Source organism: Scleropages formosus, chromosome 9 (genome assembly GCF_900964775.1).
Source record: "Scleropages formosus chromosome 9, fSclFor1.1, whole genome shotgun sequence".
Classification (NCBI taxonomy): Eukaryota; Metazoa; Chordata; class Actinopteri; order Osteoglossiformes; family Osteoglossidae; genus Scleropages; species Scleropages formosus.
In genome coordinates, this window is record NC_041814.1 from 12,637,021 (window position 1) to 12,657,323 (window position 20,303).

General features: G+C 44.8%; 1 protein-coding gene across 4 annotated transcripts in view; it reads right to left on the reverse strand.

Annotated features, from left to right (window-relative positions):
* The window catches only part of dab1a (DAB adaptor protein 1a), a 118,568-nt gene that overhangs the window by 22,367 nt on the left and 75,898 nt on the right, over nucleotides 1–20,303 (reverse strand). For all 4 annotated transcript variants that reach the window (XM_018734208.2, XM_018734211.2, XM_018734207.2 and 1 more), the window contains exons 3-5: nucleotides 16,313–16,452; nucleotides 15,060–15,158; nucleotides 900–1,031 (exon numbers count right to left, since the gene is read on the reverse strand). In XM_018734208.2, the coding sequence (XP_018589724.1) occupies nucleotides 900–1,031; nucleotides 15,060–15,158; nucleotides 16,313–16,452 (371 nt within the window). The remainder of the gene's footprint in view (nucleotides 1–899; nucleotides 1,032–15,059; nucleotides 15,159–16,312; nucleotides 16,453–20,303) is intronic.

Below are 20,303 nucleotides of genomic sequence, written 5' to 3' on the forward strand. Positions count from 1 at the left end.
CAGCTCTAGTCCGGTGTTTGTGAGTGATGGCGATTCTAGTAAATGTCTAAGTAAAGCCATGCTGTTACCATGGAGATGAAGAGTGAAGATGAAGAAAGCTTAAAGGGAAGATTACGAACGTTGCAAAGGAGATGAATTGTTCCAACCACTGGAATTTTAGAAATGTTTGGGGAGACAGAATATTTTTGTTTTCTTTCATTTACACTTTGTCCTGCGGTCCTGTTCACGGTGCACCTTGAATCGTGTGGCACCCTATGCTTCCAGGACAGTTACGGATAGGTAGCTAGTGTGTCAGTCAGCAAACAAGAAATTTCAAATCCGTGTTAATGCAGCTTGAATTTAACTATTTCATTTAACAGTGTTGGGTTTCTACTCCGTAGGGGGTGCAGTGGCGGAGTGGGTTGGACCGGGTCCTGCTTTCTGGTGGGTCTGGGGTTCGAGTCCCGCTTGGGGTGCCTTGCGGCGGACTGGCGTCCCGTCCTGGGTGTGTCCCCTCCCGCTCCGGCCTTACGCCCTGTGTTGCCGGGTTAGGCTCCGGTTCCCCGTGACCCCGTATGGGACAAGCGGTTCAGAAAATGTGCGTGTGTGTGTGTGTGTGTGTGTGTGTGTGTGTGTGTGTTTCTACCCCCTATAGTGACACAGAGAATGAAAACAAAAACATTGTTGGCAGTTCCTGCTTCTAGCAGCCTAGCCCCCTCAGTCCTTTCATACAGTAAAGCTTTTTGTTTTTATATGGTGGCCTGACTGGTAACAAGCAATTTGTTGGGGTCTTTGTGGCTTCTGCTGCAGAGACTGAAAGTACGTGGCGAACTCCTACAGTGGACACATTGTGTTAAGAAGTACAGAGAGGACATTGTGCTGGAGTTTAAAAAACAAAAGATAACTGGCGAAGTACTCACAGACTGAGCTGTTTTGATGGCTACGAATCGGTGATTGCCTTCTTTGCCACAGACGTAGCCAAAGGCCCGATGGTCCGTGATGTCCTTGGCAATGTAGGAGATCTCGTGGACTGCATGGTGGTGCTGGAGGACCTGTTCAAGAAAACAGGTGACATTCAATGTGAAAAACAAGATGTTTGCTTCCTGCTTAAATTCATTTAATCTGGTTTAAGTGGAAAAAACTAAATTCGAAGGCTACCTGGAATTACAAGCCAAACATGTATTGTAATTACAGACAGTGAAAAAGGGATTAACGAAGAAACAATGAAGAAAAACAACTCAGATCAGCAGTCGAAACAATTCCTTATGTCTTTAAAGTTGCAGAAATGAAGCCCATGGTGTACCTGATGTTATGATTTAAATTTGTCAGCACTTAATAATCATAATAATGAATACTTCTCCCGGTAGTAGAAGTATGTCTGTTTTTTCTATGATTGCTCAAACATATCTCAGCTGCTCTCTTAAAATCACGGCTTTCAGACTTTTAAGTCCTTCCAGGCTGCACTTCAGGTACGTTGGGGTTTTCACTGCGGTTCAGAATTCTCAGAATGCAAGTCGCCAGCTGAGAAAGACTCTAATTGACTTCTGAAGTTTCCCCAAGTAACAGCAGAATCTGGCTGCAGCCCACTGACACAAAGGTCAAAGCAGATGTTGCGGAGAGCGCCCGGCTGCTTTTACACCTTATGATATCAGCAAAGGGCATCCTTCATTTTGGAGCCAGTTAATGACTTAACTCCTTTGTTTCAACAGAAAGTAACATCAACCATAACATCTGTACTTAAACCTAAATACAGCCAAACCAATTATCTGCACATGGAATTTGCTACGGTGCAATAAAACGACCTTAAAATCTGCACTTCAACTCCTGTTTGACGTCAAAGTTTTATCTTACGTTTCCACACATTGTTTAGGTGTTGAAACAAGTAATCCTTGGCAAATTAGTTTTCTACCCATTAGAGCACCGTTGCTGTTAAAACGTCTGCAAAATCTGAAGACTTCATGGAGCTTCCTATGTGGACCCCTCGGAGCTATCGCAACTGTGTTTAACACAAGCAGTTCACAACTCCGAAAAAGATGAACGAACGGTAGGCTTGGCCAGTGCATTCTACTTCATTACTCACCTCATCACACACAAGTGGCTTATAGCAAACTGACTGCTTGCACTTCCGTTTTTATTTTACTGAAGACAAAGGCTCTATGCTTTTCCTCTCGAGTCCTTCTTATCATACTTCATTCACATGGTGGCATTTATTTCTAACCTGATGTGGTTCAGAAGTTCAAAAATCAACCAAAGCCATAAGTGTGGGTGAACCTGTAAATGTCAACTCTGAGCTCAGCAGGGGATTGATGAATTTCTCCGCTAAGGAGGATGGGGACTTGTGTCTGAAAGCGGAATACAATTCTGCATTAGATATTGCACAAAAACAAAAAAAACATTCCTAAGGTGTTGGCTGGCCTTGTAGATTCAAGGCAACAGTTGAGAGCTGACAGCAATAAGCTGGGCACTGAATATTGTAAAGTGGATGATATCACAAATCTAGAACACTGTCGGAAATACTCTTCCGTCGCTGCCTTGGTTAATGTTTATGAGAGAGTCAGAAGGATTACTTTGTATGTCGCAGGATAGTCAAAACACTTCCAACACAACTTGATATTGACTGCACTCAAGAATCATTTGTCAACATCCAAATCTCTCCTTCTGTTGGTGTAATGCACTTATTTATTGTTCTCGGAGCTGTACGTCACTTTGGAGAAAAGTGTCTACTAAATGAACACATATAATGTAAATGTAATTTCTGCAATAATTTATTTTTCCTTTTCTGTGCCTTTTTTTAGGGAGAAAAACACATTGCTAATGGCTTTGCTAGGTAGCAGTGGATCAGAGTACACAGCTAACTGCAATGGTGTAACTTAATACCGAAGACATTATCAATCTGGAAGCTTGCACCAAATGGTGTTCTTCTTGTCCTACTGGTTGTAGTACACAATACCGTGAAGTAGATAAACTCAAACAATATATTCAGAGACAACGACATTTCCACAAACAACTGATTATTGTAGAAAATGACTTTCACTTACACATACTTCACATACTACATACTATATACTTAGGATTTCCTCAAAAAAAAAAAAAAAAACTACAATAAATTGCTTGAGAAAAACCTAGCAAAATGCACTAAATAAATGAGAATTGGCAGACTGACTGACTGACAAGAAGAGCCTCGGACTACAGAACCCAAAAAGAAACTGGCAAAGAAATCTCGGACCGTCTACGGAAGAGGACGTCCCAGTTCAAGAATGACTGAATAGAGGTCACTCGCAGTAAGGCGCCAAGAGTCCAGATTCATAGAGTCTGGTGACAGCACTGGACCCACTCTGATGGGTAGCTTTGACCGGTCCCAGCGATCAGTGCAAGATCGAGCCTCTCTTTTTTTGCGCTTAATTCGTTAAAAATGTGAGCAAATTAGGTCACCCGAAATGGTGAAGGGACAAGGTCACCCTGAGACTCGGAAAAAGGATCCCTCCATTGACAAGTGTACCGCGGTTGGACAGCGGGCTATTCCTACACCCTTTCCGATAGATTCCACAATCCACAATCCCTCCTGCGTTAACACCGAGCTCTTTAAACAAACCTATGTAACTGTCAGATGGCAAGGAGACTATGAAGGTAAACGGGTTGCACTCTGACCACTGCAGAAAGAGCTCCTCATCAGACTGAAGGATGAGGTAAGAGTATGTGAATAAGTGCGGAGACTGCCCCCAGACTCCATTTGCATCCTGTCACGATCTGACAGGGATATGTTTCTCGTCGACAGAGTAATAATGAGGAAAGCAGATCACAACTGCACCTAAGGCTAAATCCCAGCCAGTGTTTCTCAACAAAAAAAGCAGAAATTAATGGAGAAGGTGACACCAAGCTGGGAAGTTAGGGGAATTTTCAACTAAATCCTGAATTTAAATATATACGCACGCATTAAAGCACAAGACACACGGGCCAGCCTGCAAAACAAGGACAGTGTAGCAAAGAATACTTCGGTCAGATCGCTCGGTCATTCGCAAGGGAAAAAAAAAAACTCAAAAACATGTTTTAAAACTGCAGTTTAAAGTGTTGAGATTTATGACTAATACCACACATCTGAAACACCTCCACTCTGATTCCCCAGAGCTGTAGAAAGTGTCTGAAAAGTGAAATGTGCTATATGGCCAAAAGAGTGTTCCTGTAAAGAAGTAACTTTTAGGCTGATCTGTGACTTTTGCAGGCGGCAATAGTCTATTTCATGGTTCATGCCCGGTGTAAAAGCAAACATCAGTTGACTTTCCCTACCTTAAAGTCGGAATGGGAAGAAAAAAAAAAAATCATTACAGTGTAGTGTTACACTCTGACTGCTTTTTATGTTTTTTCTTGCCGAGTACACTAAAACATCCTTGCAACTTGTTCTAACAGATTGTAAAACTATTCAGATGTTACACAAGATGGAATTTGCTAATATCTGTAATGACACTGAACTGCTTCTTTTATGCAATAATAATAATAATAATAATTATAATAATAATAATAATACATTCGCCAATTTTCATTAAGCGCTTGCCTTAAGCAGGGCTGCGGTAGTCTGGGGCCTATCTCGAAATCACTAAGTGCAAAGCGGGGGTGTACACCTTGAATGACATACAGGGTATAAGAATACTAATATTATTGGTAATAATAATAATAGTATCATCTTGTTTCATTTATGTAGTATTACACACACACACACCTTTTCAGAACCGCTTGTCCCATAGAGGGTTGCGGGGAACCGGAGCCCAACCCGGCAACACAGGGCGTAAGGCCAGAGGGAGAGGGGACACCCCCAGGACAGGACGCCAGTCCATCGCAAGGCACCCCAAGCGGGACTCGAACCCCAGACCCACTGGAGAGCAGGACTGTGGTCCAACCCACTGCGCCACCGCACCCCTATGTAGCATTACTTAAGAGGAAAATCATTGCAAAGAACAACTGACCACACCTCGGAACACACTCAACGATTGACAAAGTAGTGAAACTCACAACAAGGCTCCTTTACAGAAAGAAAAAATCACGATATATACAGTGAACGTCAGCCCTCTGCTAACGGAAGCGGTGCGAGCCAGCGAAGGAGGCGGATAGAAGAGTCGTTGCCGGACGTACAAAAATGCAGATGCTATGTGTGGAGTATCACGCAGACACATACAGCGGAAGAGACAAGCATGTCAGCTCCTCAAATTGCCCAAAGAAATAAATGCATGTTTGTGTGAAGGACTCCATGTTCAGCGTGGTGGAGGTAATTTCCCAATACAGGCCTGTCTCCGCACGCTGACAGATTTCCTTCCGCTAGGCTAAACTTGCTGCTGCGGCCCACTGCATTACTACACATCAGGCCCTTTGTTTTGACAGTCGGAATCCAATTACACGGCAAAGGACCACGCTAGCATTAGCTCTCGCTCGGCCCCATTAAAGCCACGTAACTCCGCCCGGCCGGAACCCTTCCGCTGCCCGCGTACACACTACATCATTCCACGTAGGGACGTAGAGGGGGGTCTCTCGTCGCTGCTCCCAATCCAAGTACAGGAGCTGACACAAAGTGAAATATGGGGCTTGCGTCCAATAACCGCGCGGTGTAAACGGCCAGGAACAGATATGAGTCTCAGCGCAATGGGCTAGACAAGCCCAGCAGCTCTGAGCTCTCGCTGAGCAAAAGGCCAACGGAGAGGAGTGATCTGCACAACAGCCTATAAATCACACCCAGCTCAATGCCTCACCCTGCGCCCTGGTCTCGATTGATGTCTCAAGCGAAGGGAGGGTCCGCAGTTAGCTGATCAGAGGCCTCCCCCCCCCCCACACAACCGACTGCGTGGCAAATTTCGTGCGGCGCAAGTCAAAAACATGGCTGCATCATCACCTTCCAGCTGTCAGGTAAGCATAGCGTAGCCTCGCCCTCAACATCTTATCTCCCTCTTTGTGCATGTTTCTGTGTGTCTGCAACATTTCTGGTTTTTGACAGCGCCTGGCAGAGCTGAAAGGAGCACTTTGCATTTGAAAAGGGACTCCATTTGGGACCAGTTGCTCTTCGGCGGCACCTCCTGCACGCAACGCCTTGCCCCCTAGCAATGAAGCAGCGACACGGATGACCAAGGCACACGGCACATTCGGCGCCTGACACCTGAACAGGACCGGCAATGGATGCGGTGAAAATACACGGTGGGCTTCTGCACTGAGATCATAGACGGAGACGCGTCTGTTCGTGAGGAGTCTTCGATGGATGGAATATGCTGCAAAAGGCGTTCCCCGTAGCGACAGCATGCAAGGGAAACACTGAATAACCATCTGATGTGACTGAGAGAAAAGATCCTTCTATCGCTAATGGCTTTGGTGACCTCCACCTTTTAACCCTCATATTCCAGCAGCCACACTATCTCATTAATAGGTTTTACCATGATTTATTGCCTTGCAGAGTGTCTTCCTCACTCTGTCTTGCTGCCCCCCCCCCCCCCCCCATTCGTCTTTTTTCTCTGCTCCTGTTTTTTTTTCCTCCCTCCTCCTCTTTCTTTCCGTCTCTCAAGGGAAAAAGCCCGTTAGATGATTACAGAAAGAGACAGATACAAGAGTGAAGCAAAGACAGGGGGTATTCGTGAAACGGAGAAAATAAGCCGAACGTAAATAAATTTCACATAATACACTACTTATCACGGTTTTCCCTGTAGCTTGACAGCCCATTGTGAGGAAAGAGGATGATGGATGCCAAATATCACCCTGTCACAGCTGGGAATGGTCTAAACAGGCAGAGATGCCCCCGCTCCTAGCGTTCGGTGGAATTCCAGCACACCGTGACAGAGAAGCAGCTCTAAGATCCGGCGGACACACAAGTAAGAGTCAGAGAGAGCGCAATCCCTGGTACCGCAAAGGTGGGGCCGGGAGGCTCGAAAATGGGAGATCACGATACACGTGCACTCAATTCACCGAACTCGCTTCACAATCACAGACGCAGATCCTTGCACACCTTCTACGCACATCTACTGTTTCGAGCCGGCGTGTTTCTCCCTCACTTACATCCTTCTTACCAAAACTCCAGGAGTAAATCTGTTGGCTAATTGTGTAACGGGGATAATCACCACAACGCAGCCTAATGCAGCCTCCAAAACCAATGAGGTCCACAGGCTGTTTATTACTCAGCATGCAGATATGGGAAAGTGGGGCGAAATCTGTCATCTGCGCAGCTAATAATGTTCTTAAACGACAGGGAACTCTGGCTCAGGCAGATTATCGGTGCAGCTAATGTGCAAAAACCAATCATACGCAATATCCCTGTCACGCCGCACCCGCCACCATTTCTAGTCGATCGGATGAGCAGTGGCACAGCTGATTCCTATATTAAGTCACGGATCAGGGAGAAACACCCGATTGTACTGTACCGGGAAAGAATGATGTAATCCGCACCTGTAGGTGCACCTCTGCATTTTTAATAACTCTTGTGATTATCGCCATTGATTGACTTAGGAGCACCTCTATTACTCCACGCATCCTGCTGCCGTCACTGCAGGAGTTATTGAGTAATTAGCTGTTGCCGTAGTGATGATGAGTGTTGGGGGGGGGAGTGAGGCCTCTGATTAGAGGAGAAAACTACAGTATCATTGCTTGACTTATCAGCAGGCCTGTGGGCCTCTAGGCAGATGTGTGTAATTACAGGAGAAAGCCTGCTTGACTCTATCACACCCTTGAATGGGACTTCTGCACAAGCGGTCTGCGACAATGGCATAGGGGACCGCCACAACGGATGGGCCTGTGTTGACAGTGGCTGCTTGTGGGATACCATGGACCCCATAACATATGGACGCACTTAGGACAATAGTTCCTTTTGAAAACAATACATTCTTCTTTGCCAGATTGCTCTCCCGATCTTGCGAAAGCATTGCACCCGGGCCTTGTCGTCTTCGCTAATTTTCCCTGCACGCTATCGGCCTTCCCTGGCTCCGAACGCTCAACCTCTTCTCCTCCGTAGGGGAATTAATAAAGAAAAGGCTTCCCCTGGCACCTCTCCAGCTTTCCAGAGACAGAACGAGATTAGCTAAATCACAGCAGGGTGTCTGTCGGTATGGCAGCTTATCACAACAAAGTCAAGAGTTTGCATCTTGTTTTGTCACCGACAAGCCCCAGAAATCACGGCAGTGTCAATGAATGAGGGGGACGAAAGAGAACAGCGAGGCAATGGACGGGAGCCAGTAGGGAAACTCGGATTGTCCGCTGTCACATGATGAAACGGTGCTTCAGCAAGAAAGGGCATAAAGAACTAAGTTGTTCTTCAAGCAGCTCAAAGGCTTCCCCTCCACACTGCAAAGTTCCTGTTTCTAAATTGCTCCTGATATGCCTTTTGTTCATTTATTTTTCAAGAACACTGAATAAATATGTTTGCGCTTTAAATTTTTATCATCATATCCTTTAAAGGGCCTTCAAAGTCTGCTTCTAGTTTAATGCTGCATTTTTAAAAAAATGAAATTTCAATTGCATTTATATTTTACTTAGCAATTAGACAAACAGACTTGTTTAACAGCGCTGCTCAGAAAAAATCTCAATGCAGCAGCATGTCAACAGTTTTAATTTTTTTGCATATTAACTCCAACATCATGTCTCTTTCACAACACTTTTTCATAACAAAGGAAAGGACTGAAACAGTCCTTCACAGGCTCCCTGAGTGCCTCCTTTTAATGTACCACATATACTGTAAATTCAGAACAGAAGGGCACACTGGCAGTGAGCAAACGACAAAACAAAAGGAGCTTTGCCTTGGCAAAGAAGTTCAGAGGCGATCTATCAAGAACATAATTAATCATAAATGCAGTCAAACATGACTGACTGATGTCTCTAATGGGGTGGAGGTGGAATGGGGGTCTTTATTAGCATTGTTTCAACATTTGTTTTGCTTCCGGTTGCTTGCTGGTTCCGATGTCAGGGAACCCCTCGTCTCTCAGCCAAGAATGTGTGGAGAAACATATAGATCATATCACCTCATTAGCCACCATTTTTAACTGATGCTCTCGCAGGAAAGAGTGCTGTCATTTCTGGGTTTGCACAGCACCTTATATAAGGAAGCAGGTAGTCTCCTTAACAGTTTAGTTGACTTGTGGTTTCAAAATTGCTTTAAATGTAATTTTAGGTAATGTTCATGAAATGACTGAGAACAAATGCTTGGGGAGAATGGGAGGATTATACATATATATGTATAATATCCCAGTTACCTGGGAACAGCTGGTAGTGTAGTGGTTAGTACTATGGCCTTTTGACCCAAAGGTTGGCGGTTCAATCCCTCCCTGTGGCTATAGTACCCTTATGCAAGGTATTCACCCTAAAAAAAATTGTTCTACTAACATTACCCAGCCAGGTAAATAATTGTAGGTAGACTGACATTGTAAGTTACTTTGGAAAGTGTCTGCTAAATGTAGATATGTATTAGTACTTTAGAGGGACAGTGTTTGTTGAAATGCATTGAGCAATAAACAACCAAAATGATTTCTCATGCATTAGAGAAATAGGCACAAGTTTGTCCTATCTAACTAAGGCATTCTGAGGTCTTTGTTCAATTTCTAGTGTGATCAAACAGAACAAGTGTTTTCAGAGTGCTGTGGAAAACATGCAGAAGAGTGCAGGGGCCATACGGTTACATGTGTTCTGCATACACACAGAGTCAGCGGTGTACGCAGGTCAGGGCTATAAATGAGGTGTTACGAAATGTGATATGTTATTCAAAAAAAAGTGTAGCGTACAAATTAGGAGGGTACGGTGGTGCAGTGGGTTGGACCAGGTCCTGCTTTCCAGTGGGTCTGGGGTTTGAGTCCTGTGTGGGGTGCCTTGTGATGGACTGGCATCCCATCCTGGGTGTGTCCCCTCCTGCCTTATGCTCTGTGTTGCCAGGGTAGGCTCTGGCTCCCTGCGACTCTGGATGGGACAAGCAGTTTCAGATGGGGTGTGTGTGTGTGTGTGTGGAGTGCAAATCCCTCTGTGGTTTCCCACTATATGCCGTAAGATGTGGAGGCTGTAGCAGCTAGCAGCATGTCCACATGTCGGCCCCACTTTTCCAGCGCAACATGGTGTCAGGATTGTTGTTCCTCAACTCTCTGTCATAAGACAAAGTCTTCACTATATGCCATGTATCTATTCTTCTCTTTTCATATGTACTCCATGGATCTTGCCTACTTCCCCCCTACAGGTGTCTTTAATCTGCCTGTATTAAGTTCAACACTCTGCATACAGCCTTGAAGACATTCTAACGATCTGCAGCCTGATACCTGCAGGCCCAGCAAGAGCACTGTGCTAACCTACCACGAGCAGCATGATGCTTCCATTAAGAAGGGGTCCAAAACAGAACGTCTACAGGTTTTCCCTCTGATGCGGTAAATGAGCTCTCTCTCTCTCTCTCTCTCTCTCTCTCTCTCTCTCTCGCTCGCTCTCTCTCTTATTCTCTCTCAATCTGTCTCTCTCGCTCTCTTTCTCTCTCTCTCTGCTGAACTGCTGAATCCCCCTCAACATTCAAGATGGGTCTCGCAATACGCTTCTATCAGCCAAGCTTCCCTTCCGATCTCTTAACAGCTCCATAAATTTGTATAAATTTGCCTTATACCTATGTATTCTCTTTCTGACTCAATTCCAGAGGCAATGATTTGTTCAAAGTGCACTGGTAAAAACATGGTATCAGACAAACATTGTTTTGGTAATTGTGTGTCTGTATGTAAAGCTTTTTGCCTATGATTAAATATACTTTTGTTTGCTCTGAATTGAGAAAAGCACCTGCTAAATGTCCCATTTCATTACATTTATTCACTTAGCAGATGCTTTTATCCAAAGCAACTTACAATGGATACTATGTAGTGTTACCAGCCCACACACCTTATTTACCAAGGTGACTTACACTGCTAGATACACTACTCACAATGGGTCACTCATCCATACATCAGTGAAACACACTCTCTCTGTGACACTCACACACTATGGGGGAACCTGAACAGCATGTCTTTGGAGTGTGGGAGGAAACCAGAGCACCCAGCAGAAACCCAAACAGACACAGGAAGAACATGCAAACTCCACACAGACTGAGCAGGGATCGAACCCACGTTCTCTCACACCACCCAGGCGCTGTGAGAAAGCAGCGCTACTCGCTGTGCCATGATTATTAATAACACATATCCTCAAGTGGTCCAGATTTTCATTTATTCATTCTGTGACAGCAGGTCCAGATTCACGATATTTGATCTGGCATGACAAACTGAGACTGCATTTGAAAAATTGGGAAGCTGATCATGTAGTGGTTAGAGCAACTACCTTCAAACCTGAAGGCTGCGGGTTCAAATCCTGTCTACTGCTGGAGAAAAGCATCAGTTGAATGAATAAATGTAAATGAAAACTGTGCAAACTGGCTCTGAGAGATGGACTGTGTTATGGGAACAGTGTACCTATGCTTTCAGTTGCATTCTGGCACTCTACGGTTTTGCGTGGGTACTCACATTCGTTTATACGAATGCGGTCTATAACTTTTGCCCTGCGCAAGTCTGTCCACACACAATATCACACAAAGTTATCTGAATGAAAACACTTCCTTTTAAATTATTGTGTATACACACATAAACACACACACACAGTGACGCAGTGGGCTTGGCCAGGTCCCACTCTCTGGTGAGTCTGGGGTTTGAGTCCTGCTCGGGGTACCTTGCGACAGACTGGCGTCCCATCCTGGGTGTGTCCCCTCCCCCTCCGGTCTTGTGTTGCCCAGCACGACCCTGCTTGGGACAGGCAGTTTCAGCCAGTGTGTGTGTGAATATACGACCGAAGGTGGAGGGGACACATCCAGGACGGGATGCCAGTCCGTCACAAGGCACCCCAAGTAGGGCTTGAATCCCAGACCTGCCAGAGAGCAGGACCGGGGCAAGCCTGCCATGCCACCGTGACCCCTACATATCGAATATACAGTAGACCCTTATTGTTGACCCTTTGAAAAAATGAAATTCAACAAAGGTTGTTGTTATCGAGACACCCATAAAACCTTAGAGAATAACAATTAAAAAATAGTAAATATTTAATTTTTACTATTACTCAATATTTATTTATAATTCACAGCCTAAGAAAAATGTTATGAGATTTAATTAAATTAAATTCACTGCTTTTATGTCTATTCCAGACAGACTTTGAGAATGTTGAGAAATATTTTAATATAAAAGCCCGTTTGCTAATACAACCATGTGCCATTCAAAAAACCCTGGTGACATTCAAGTAATTGAAAAAAAGCTTTGCGGACACACACAGAAAAAGCTTTCTGAATGCTATCAAATAAAAATGAAATTTATAAAAACTTATTTTCTAAGAACAAAGCACAAAAAAGTAAAACTACTTAAAAATGTCAATATAAGGGGTTGAATGTACAATGTTGTTATTGTTATTCATTCGATTTTTATGTGTTACGCAGCTTTTTTCTTATATCAGGGATCAATTAGAGTGATTTTAGGACAAACTTGGGAAGCACCTGGAACAAATTGGAATTTTCCCATAAGAATAATGGAATAAATTATTTAATTATCTGGTTATCTGCGATGGACTGCTGTCCAGTGCAGACATACCCCTCGTAGCCTGGCACCCAGTGATTCTGGGATAGGCTCCGGACTGCCATGAGACTGACACGGACAAGCAGTTAATGAAATTGAGTAAATGAGTGAGTGATTATATCCAGTTTTTTGATATTTGGCCGCTTTCCAAGAATGGGAGCAATTAAAGAACGCTAAGTGTTTAGTTTTAGAATGAAGTGAAATTTCATCACCGTGACAAAGCACAAGTTTTTCTTTGGCCTTACCATCAATATCGATATCACAGCGAAGAGCGAAAAACAACAGCAGTAATAAAGATGAACATAATTACACTTTCACTTTCATTTGTAAATGCATTTCCCCCAAAACAATATATATGTTACGGCGTTCCCTCGAAGCGGAAGCGTTGGACCCAAGTGCGGAGCATTGGAAGATTTCTCACGGGATAATCTGAAAGAGTTGGGGGGTGCGGTGGTGTGGTGGTGCGGTGGGTTGGACCACGGTCCTGCTCTCCGGTGGGTCTGGGGTTCGAGTCCCACTTGGGGTGCCTTGCGGTGGACTGGCATCCCGTCTTGGGTGTGTCCCCTTTGCCCTGTGTTACCAGGTAGACTCTGGTTCTCCGCGACCCCGTATGGAACAAGCGGTTCTGAAAGTGTGTGTGTGTGTGTGTGTGTGTGTAAAATCTGAAAGACATGGTCGAAGAAACAGGCAAATGGTCACCCAGGGGCGAACGATATCCGAAGGGAGGGTCTGAGAGTCGTAATGCAGAAAACGGGTGAGAAGTCAAGGAAAACCAGGAAGTCGTGGAACATGGGAACGGGCAGGGAAACAAGGATGAAGGTGAGGATGAGGGATCAGGGAAGGCAGGAGAACTAATGCAAGAAGTGCGAGTGAGTAACAAGGCTGAACGAGGTTCCGCAATTGTGCGCGTTCCGCGCTTTCCTTTTTTCCACTCGTCCCCCTGATGTGTGGCAGGTGCTCCTCGTTGCGCTGAGGTGGAGGGCGTGACAATATAACTGCAAGTCAAATTCTGCCCACAATGTAATTATTGCATATGGTGAAATTTTATCATATGCATGGATATTTGTGAACTTCTTGTTAGTTCACTATTTTTGAAATAACACGTAAAACACCATCCCGAATTGCCCATTACTTATATCAGCATCTTTGTTATTGGCTGCTATGCTCTGATGATGTATCAAATGAAATTTGCTACTAACCACAACACACGAGAACTCAAGTCTTTTTGTTTCATGGGTTTTTTTGGTCTATCGCTTTCATTTCTATCAGAGGACAGTAACGTCGACTGCCTGAACCGGCCCTCGGAGACATTCGGATCACATTGACGGTGATGTCCAGTGTAGCTACAGTATAACAATGGCATTAACAGTCCCCGGAGCCAGGATAGGCGCAGCACTTTTGCACCTGTCAACCACAGATGAAGCTTTGATTAAAACCTCTTTGTCTTGGCAACAGAGGCTCGGAATCACAGCTACAACAAAAGGTTAACAAAGGCCTCGCAGCCATCAGCCGAGAAACCCGCATCGATTAAAAAATGTGTCAAATATCTGTGGTTGCTGGTGTCAGCTGCATCACCCACTGTCAATAGTGTTTCATATTAATATCACACCGAGAATTCTTTTTTTCAGTGTATAACACTAACAAGGAATATTCTCAATTAACAATCATATGGAGGGCCTTTAAAAAAATATATATTTTTTTAAAATTTCAATATAACAGTCTAGGTGGAATTTTGCAAGACAACCATAGCTGATTAAAGTTAATCATTCACTATACTTCTTGTTGAACAGGAAAATATGAAATTATAATTCCTGCTTTTCATGATAAGCAGAAAAGTTGTAAGAGCACAGCCTGTTCTAAATTTTAAAAGAACACTTTACTAAGTTTCCTTCCTCATTAACTTTGGTGTACCTATCCCTAAGGAGCCAGACATGTCCTCTTTTCCAAAAGATGAAAGCACACTTGCATTTGAAATTCACGAAACCTTTTAGGAGACATGAAGCAGCTAAATATTATTCAAAACATCACTTAAGGAGCATTTACTGGTCTATATTTTATACGTACTGCTAGGCCCCCGTTTTTCAAAGGTATTTAGCTAGTGATAATACCAATCCAACACCAAAGACCACCCCAATAAATATTGTAAACTTTTGCCTCTGTGCTGTATTACTTATGTGTGCATATCTGCATATCTGCATTTATTTTCTCAGTATACTTTTGCTATCTATGTTGCTGTGAGCCAGTTCCTTCTGCAGTTAATTGAATAGAATAACATGAAAACCAACAGGCTGATTTCCTCATATTTTACTGAGCTGAAATACACCTACTCACTTTAAGTGAGCAAAACACTCTTCTACGAGAGCTAGTTCTCATCTGTGCCCAGCGCTATGCCAGGGGCTACACGTGCTCTGGACACCCATGCCCTGGGGACCTGTGGTTTGAAGGTGAATCGCTGCCCTCCCAGCTCTCACGGAAGGCTTATGTAGGCTCCGGTATGATTTACGTTCTGCTTCCGGCACTCACCCCTGATTTCTCATCAAAGATCTTGATTCCACCAAAAGACACTGTTAAGAAGACTTTCTGTTTATGCTCTCCTTTCGAGCGGGCAGCCGCAGCAATTCCCTGTGGATTAAGAAAAGCAAAAAATAAGAAACGGGAAAAAGATGTCAAGACCTGTGCTCCTTCATTCCTTGTCTTGGAGGTAACAGGTATAGAGCAGGATGGTCAATATGTTTCCTGAGGTTGTTCTCTTTCACAAAGATGATGTCAGTGCCATTTACGTCATGCGTTTCGAGCCAAGAACAGATGATTTGCTGACTGGTCGGTTCTGGAAGGCTGCAGTGAACTTTTGCACAGGGGCGGCTGTTGAGGCAGTGATAGATGCTTTGAAGTCTGTTTCTAAGAGATATCTGCATTTCTCTTCCCCAATACCAGCAAATTTAACCACTGCTGTTTCACACTTGGCTTTCACGCTGACTGGATCACTGACGCTCCTTTCAGGTAAATTTTGTGCAAGAAAACCTTTAAAACCCCCCACCTAAGCATTTTTCAAGCTACCAACCATCCACAATTGTCTGCAGTTGCAGATGGAATCAAGCATATTACAGAGCAAAGGAGCCATGAATGTTGAGCATATTTCATTTGAGCTATGTGTTTATATTAATTGCCAATGCCCTTCTTCTTCTGGAGATTGGTTCTGCTGGCTTCAAACACTGATCAACGGCAATCCATGGCTCTCGCACAATGCCATGTACGTGGTGATCAAAAATGACGGTTCTTCTCGTTCTGCGAGCATGGGTGGGCATCTCACCGGGTCTGTCTTGCAACAGCATGTCTCAAAAATTCTTCTGTTAAAAAAAAAAATGCCATAACCTCAAAGATTTAATTGACTCTGGTATCCTGGCTGACCTGTAGATGAACTAGGGGTTTTGCATGATGGGGAGATTAGAAACAATAACACCAGAACACTGGTTTAATGATTAGTGAAGGTTCTTTCGAATATGAGAATAGATTTCCTGTCAGGATGACAGATGCAAATGGGTTTGATCAATCTCTGCCGGGGATTGCGTCACAATAAGTTGCCACGCTAATTGCCATTTTTCTGCCGTCTACGCAGAGAGACCATGGCAATCGGCAGAGCCGTCTCTGCATTCGCCTGGCAAGACCGCAACCTGCTACGGCTGTTTCTCTTGAGATGAAAATAGTTGAGCGACACTACAATGCCGAAGCCGCTGCCGGGCACAGCGATTCCCCACCCGCCAGTCTCACCCACTCACCTTTAGCTTCATCATGGAGTCCTGGCACAGCTTGTCCCCGCGTGCTGCCGTGACCTCGTCAATCCCGATTAGCTTTGCTTTGTAGCGCACCCCATCACCTTTGAAGCGCTTAATCAGCCCGGCCTCACTGCGGTCCTGACCTGCACACGGAGAAGGGCGCATGGGTGAGACTGGGGGCCACAGCCCCTTCCTCACATAGTCCTTCTCCTGCAATCGATTCATGCAGCAAAAGTCTGGGTTAACAAGCTGCATTTCAATCAATACATGCAAGCAAGTCTCAGTCAGTAACTGTTCATAAGGAAGAGCGAGAAAGGTGCTGCACGAAAAGAGTCACGGTAATAAACGGAGTATGAACAGAAACGCATAGAAGTCATATAAGATGTTAAATAATACATTCAACAAGATTATTATTATTATTATTTTTGGCTTAAAATGGTAGATCACAACCTTTCAAGCTGGAGATATAATTAGACTGGATGGATCACTACAGAATGAGCAGGGATACAAAAAAGAAGGTCCATTGTCAGTTAAGGTTTCACATCTGGTGATCCAGGAAGACTTTACTGACAAGGGGCCATGAGGACAATGACTGCAGGAAACCATAAAGTACAGATTTATTATTATTTAAAAAGAATTAAGGTGCCGCGTGCTTCTAGATGGGCTTCGGACCACTGCAACCCTGAGCAGAAAAAAACGGTTAAGGAAAGTTAGCGAGAATAAATGAGTTAACACAATTAAGCGGAAGGAAAACCTTGTTTTCCTGAAAGAGGGTCTTTGCACTCATCAACTGGGATTACAGTTCAGACCTTGAGCCAAAGCTGCTGCAAAGGTTAAGAACACCAGCATTAGTCATTTCGACAGGTGAAGCAAATAGTGCGTAGGACTACTCAGTATCTGTCAGACGAACATGTTTGAGCCCTGTAATACTCGCTGATTTTAAATTACCAGCTGACCTCCCATTTCCGGACATAAACAAGATTACGCAGTCTGTAGAAACTGGTCAAAAATCTCTTCAAGAAGCGGGAGAACAGAGCGACCATGTGACATGCCACTGATGGACAGAATGCTCTCAACGGCTGCAGCTGACAGCACCATTGACGGCCTGATGGCAGAGGTCACGGAGACACATCACCCAGTTGACTCAGCAAAGGAAGGGTGACAGAGATGCCTATCTTGGGAAGGTACTGGGGAAATGTTTGTTTTTTCTTTTTGTTTGTTTTTCAGCTGCTATAGCTTCACAGCAACAACTTCAGCATGACAACTTCACAGCATCTTAACCTGTTAAACATCCTTGAAAAGTTGGCACTGTAAAACTGTCCAGACTCTGTATGTGTTACTTTAAAGTAAACACAATGATAATGACAATAGTACAGTTCTGCAGTTTTTTTTTTTTTTTTTACCTATATATCAACCCTGATAATTTATATTAATGATACGAATAACGGTGAATGATAACGAAATGATACGCGCTGCGGAAAGAACTTTGAAAAAGATTGCGAGATACCGGGCCTCTCCGAACGTATGGGTTGTCAGACCACACTGACAGTCTGAAAAAAATGAGCAAGTGGATGATGAGAAGGAGAGTTTAGGACAATCCTGGGCACAAAGCTGAGAGGTGCTTTAAAGTGTACGCACACACCCTCTCCTGAGTGTGTGTGTGTGTGTGTGTTGAAGAAGCATAGACAGAGGGCTCTTTATGCTGGTCTCTTAGCAAACTGAGACAGTTGGGATACCGCAACCTTCTGTGGTGCTGCCCGCCACCAACCTAGAACAAAGCGATGAGGGGATGAAAGCTGGACGCCTTTTAGAGCCCACATGAAAGGAGACTCAATCCTACTCTAGAAGGGCCCGCTCTTGCCGGTGCTACCTACTGACAACCTTGCTCGCATCGTTTGCACCCTGCATCGCAGGAAACAAGCCAAGGGCTGCCTCCTAATGATGACGCCAGATTAGCGTGCGCAGACATTGCCGAGCAGAACGGGCCAACTCAAGGAGGAAATTGCCTGGCACTGGCAACAAATGCCTGCCATTAACTGCGGAGGGGACAGCCAGCCAATGGGCAAACCCGCAGGTTGGGACGCCCCACTAATTGAGTGGACGTGCGGAGGCCTGGAGGCACAGAAGAGGCCATCCGACAGGCAGCTAATTACAGGTGAAGCCGAAGTGAAGGTGTCAGACTTAGCAGAGGTTTGGCTCCTAGACGCAGAAATGGACGTAGATTAATCCCGAGCCAGGCGGCCGGAGCAGCTGAAGAGGACACGCTCTTAGCCATATGGTGAGTCTGTGCAGCCTACGCAGAGACGAGCAGACAGAAGGCTATCTGGAGACAGACAAGAAGGTGGCAGTCGTGAAAAGGGTAAAAAAAAACATCACAGTGAAACTGTGAGCTAAAGAATGGACAAATGCCGACCAATTTTCCTGCAAAACAGGGACTCATAAAGACACAACCGCACATTCGTGGCAATGGGGAAGTTACCGCTACATGAGTAAATGATGTGTTTAAATCTGGTGCTGAGTACCACGGGTTGAGTACTATGTGTAAGTCACGCGAGTCGAACCCTGTTTCAACTGTGCCTCCGTGAGCTGAACTGTTATAATAATATGTGCATGTTACAAGCACACATGTGCGCCATGTGTTTTGCGGACAAGGTCTATTTTTTAAACATAAGCCACTAATTATGTTGCCCTGAGGATATCTTCTCACAAGGGCTGTTACTAGCCAGAGGCATACAGATGCAGCAATGCTGCTGTGTTAGAGCACAGGCCCACAGCTCCACATGGCCCCTGAGGCCGTTTTTTTTTCCTATGGTAACAAACTAGTATGATAGGTTGCTATTCAATGTTAGCAGCGGTTCATAACTGCAGCATCATCTCGGTCGATTGCACGCCTGCAGCCCTCTACCCCCGCCCCACCTCCCCCATGGGACAGATGAGCCAGTCTGCTGTGTGCACGCTCCCTCTCATGCTGCCTCTTTCTGTCACATCTCCATGACAGCGTGACATTTCTGTCTATCGCATCGCCTGTCCCCTGCCGCTCGGGCGCCTCGCTGACCTCACTTGTTCAGGTATCTGCAACATGCTTGTACTGACCCTGCTCTTACATATTTCTCGGTGGTCTCTATGGTACTGGGCAAAATTTTCCAATTCTCCAAAACACAAGGGTGATAAATTCCCAAAGGAAGTGTAGACCGCAAACCCCCAGCCAACGCTCAACAGAGCTAAAAATTTAACCCTTACGTGCCCTATTTATATTATGAGTTTTCCTGGCACCGCAGGCAACCACCGATCTGCAGGAATGCTATGGTCTCTGAGAGACAGCACCTAAACACACACCACGACTGCTTTGTTTATGATCCCGGATTTCAATCACATCTATAAATCCCGAAAGAAAAATTCCGAATTCGGAGCCCACGGTGGCCTGAGAAAATCTGATGTTGTCAGATAAATGTGAAGCTAAGCAAGAACAACCATGATTGCCTGTGGGTTTGTATGTGGGCTTCAAATCCAGCTTAGTCTGTATGGAGATTGTCTGTTCTCCCTGTGTTTGCATGGGTTTCCTGTTGGTGCTCTGATTTCCTTCCGCAATTTCCGACGAACTGGGCGCTCTACATTTCCCTTAATGAGTGTGTGTGTGTGTGTGTGTGTGTGTGTGTGTGTGTGTGTGTGTGAGTGAGTGACTGCCCTGCAATGGACCTCCAACCTGCCCTGGGCGTACCCTACCTCACATGCTGTGTTTCCCAGATAGGCGCCCGACCATGGAGATGTTGCACTGTACAAACGGTTGTTGAAAATAGGTGAAAAATTCTACTTAAATTATCTCACTATACCGCCACAGGTCTGTACTGTTTCCAGCGTTTGTCTCTGTAATAGTGTTTTGCCACATGCAAGGAAAGGGAGATGAAACCATTTACTTAGTAAAAGATAAATCGACGAGCCTTGTTTTATTTCGGCTCCCCCCGCATGATCTCCCTGGTTGCTTCCTCAAAAAAAA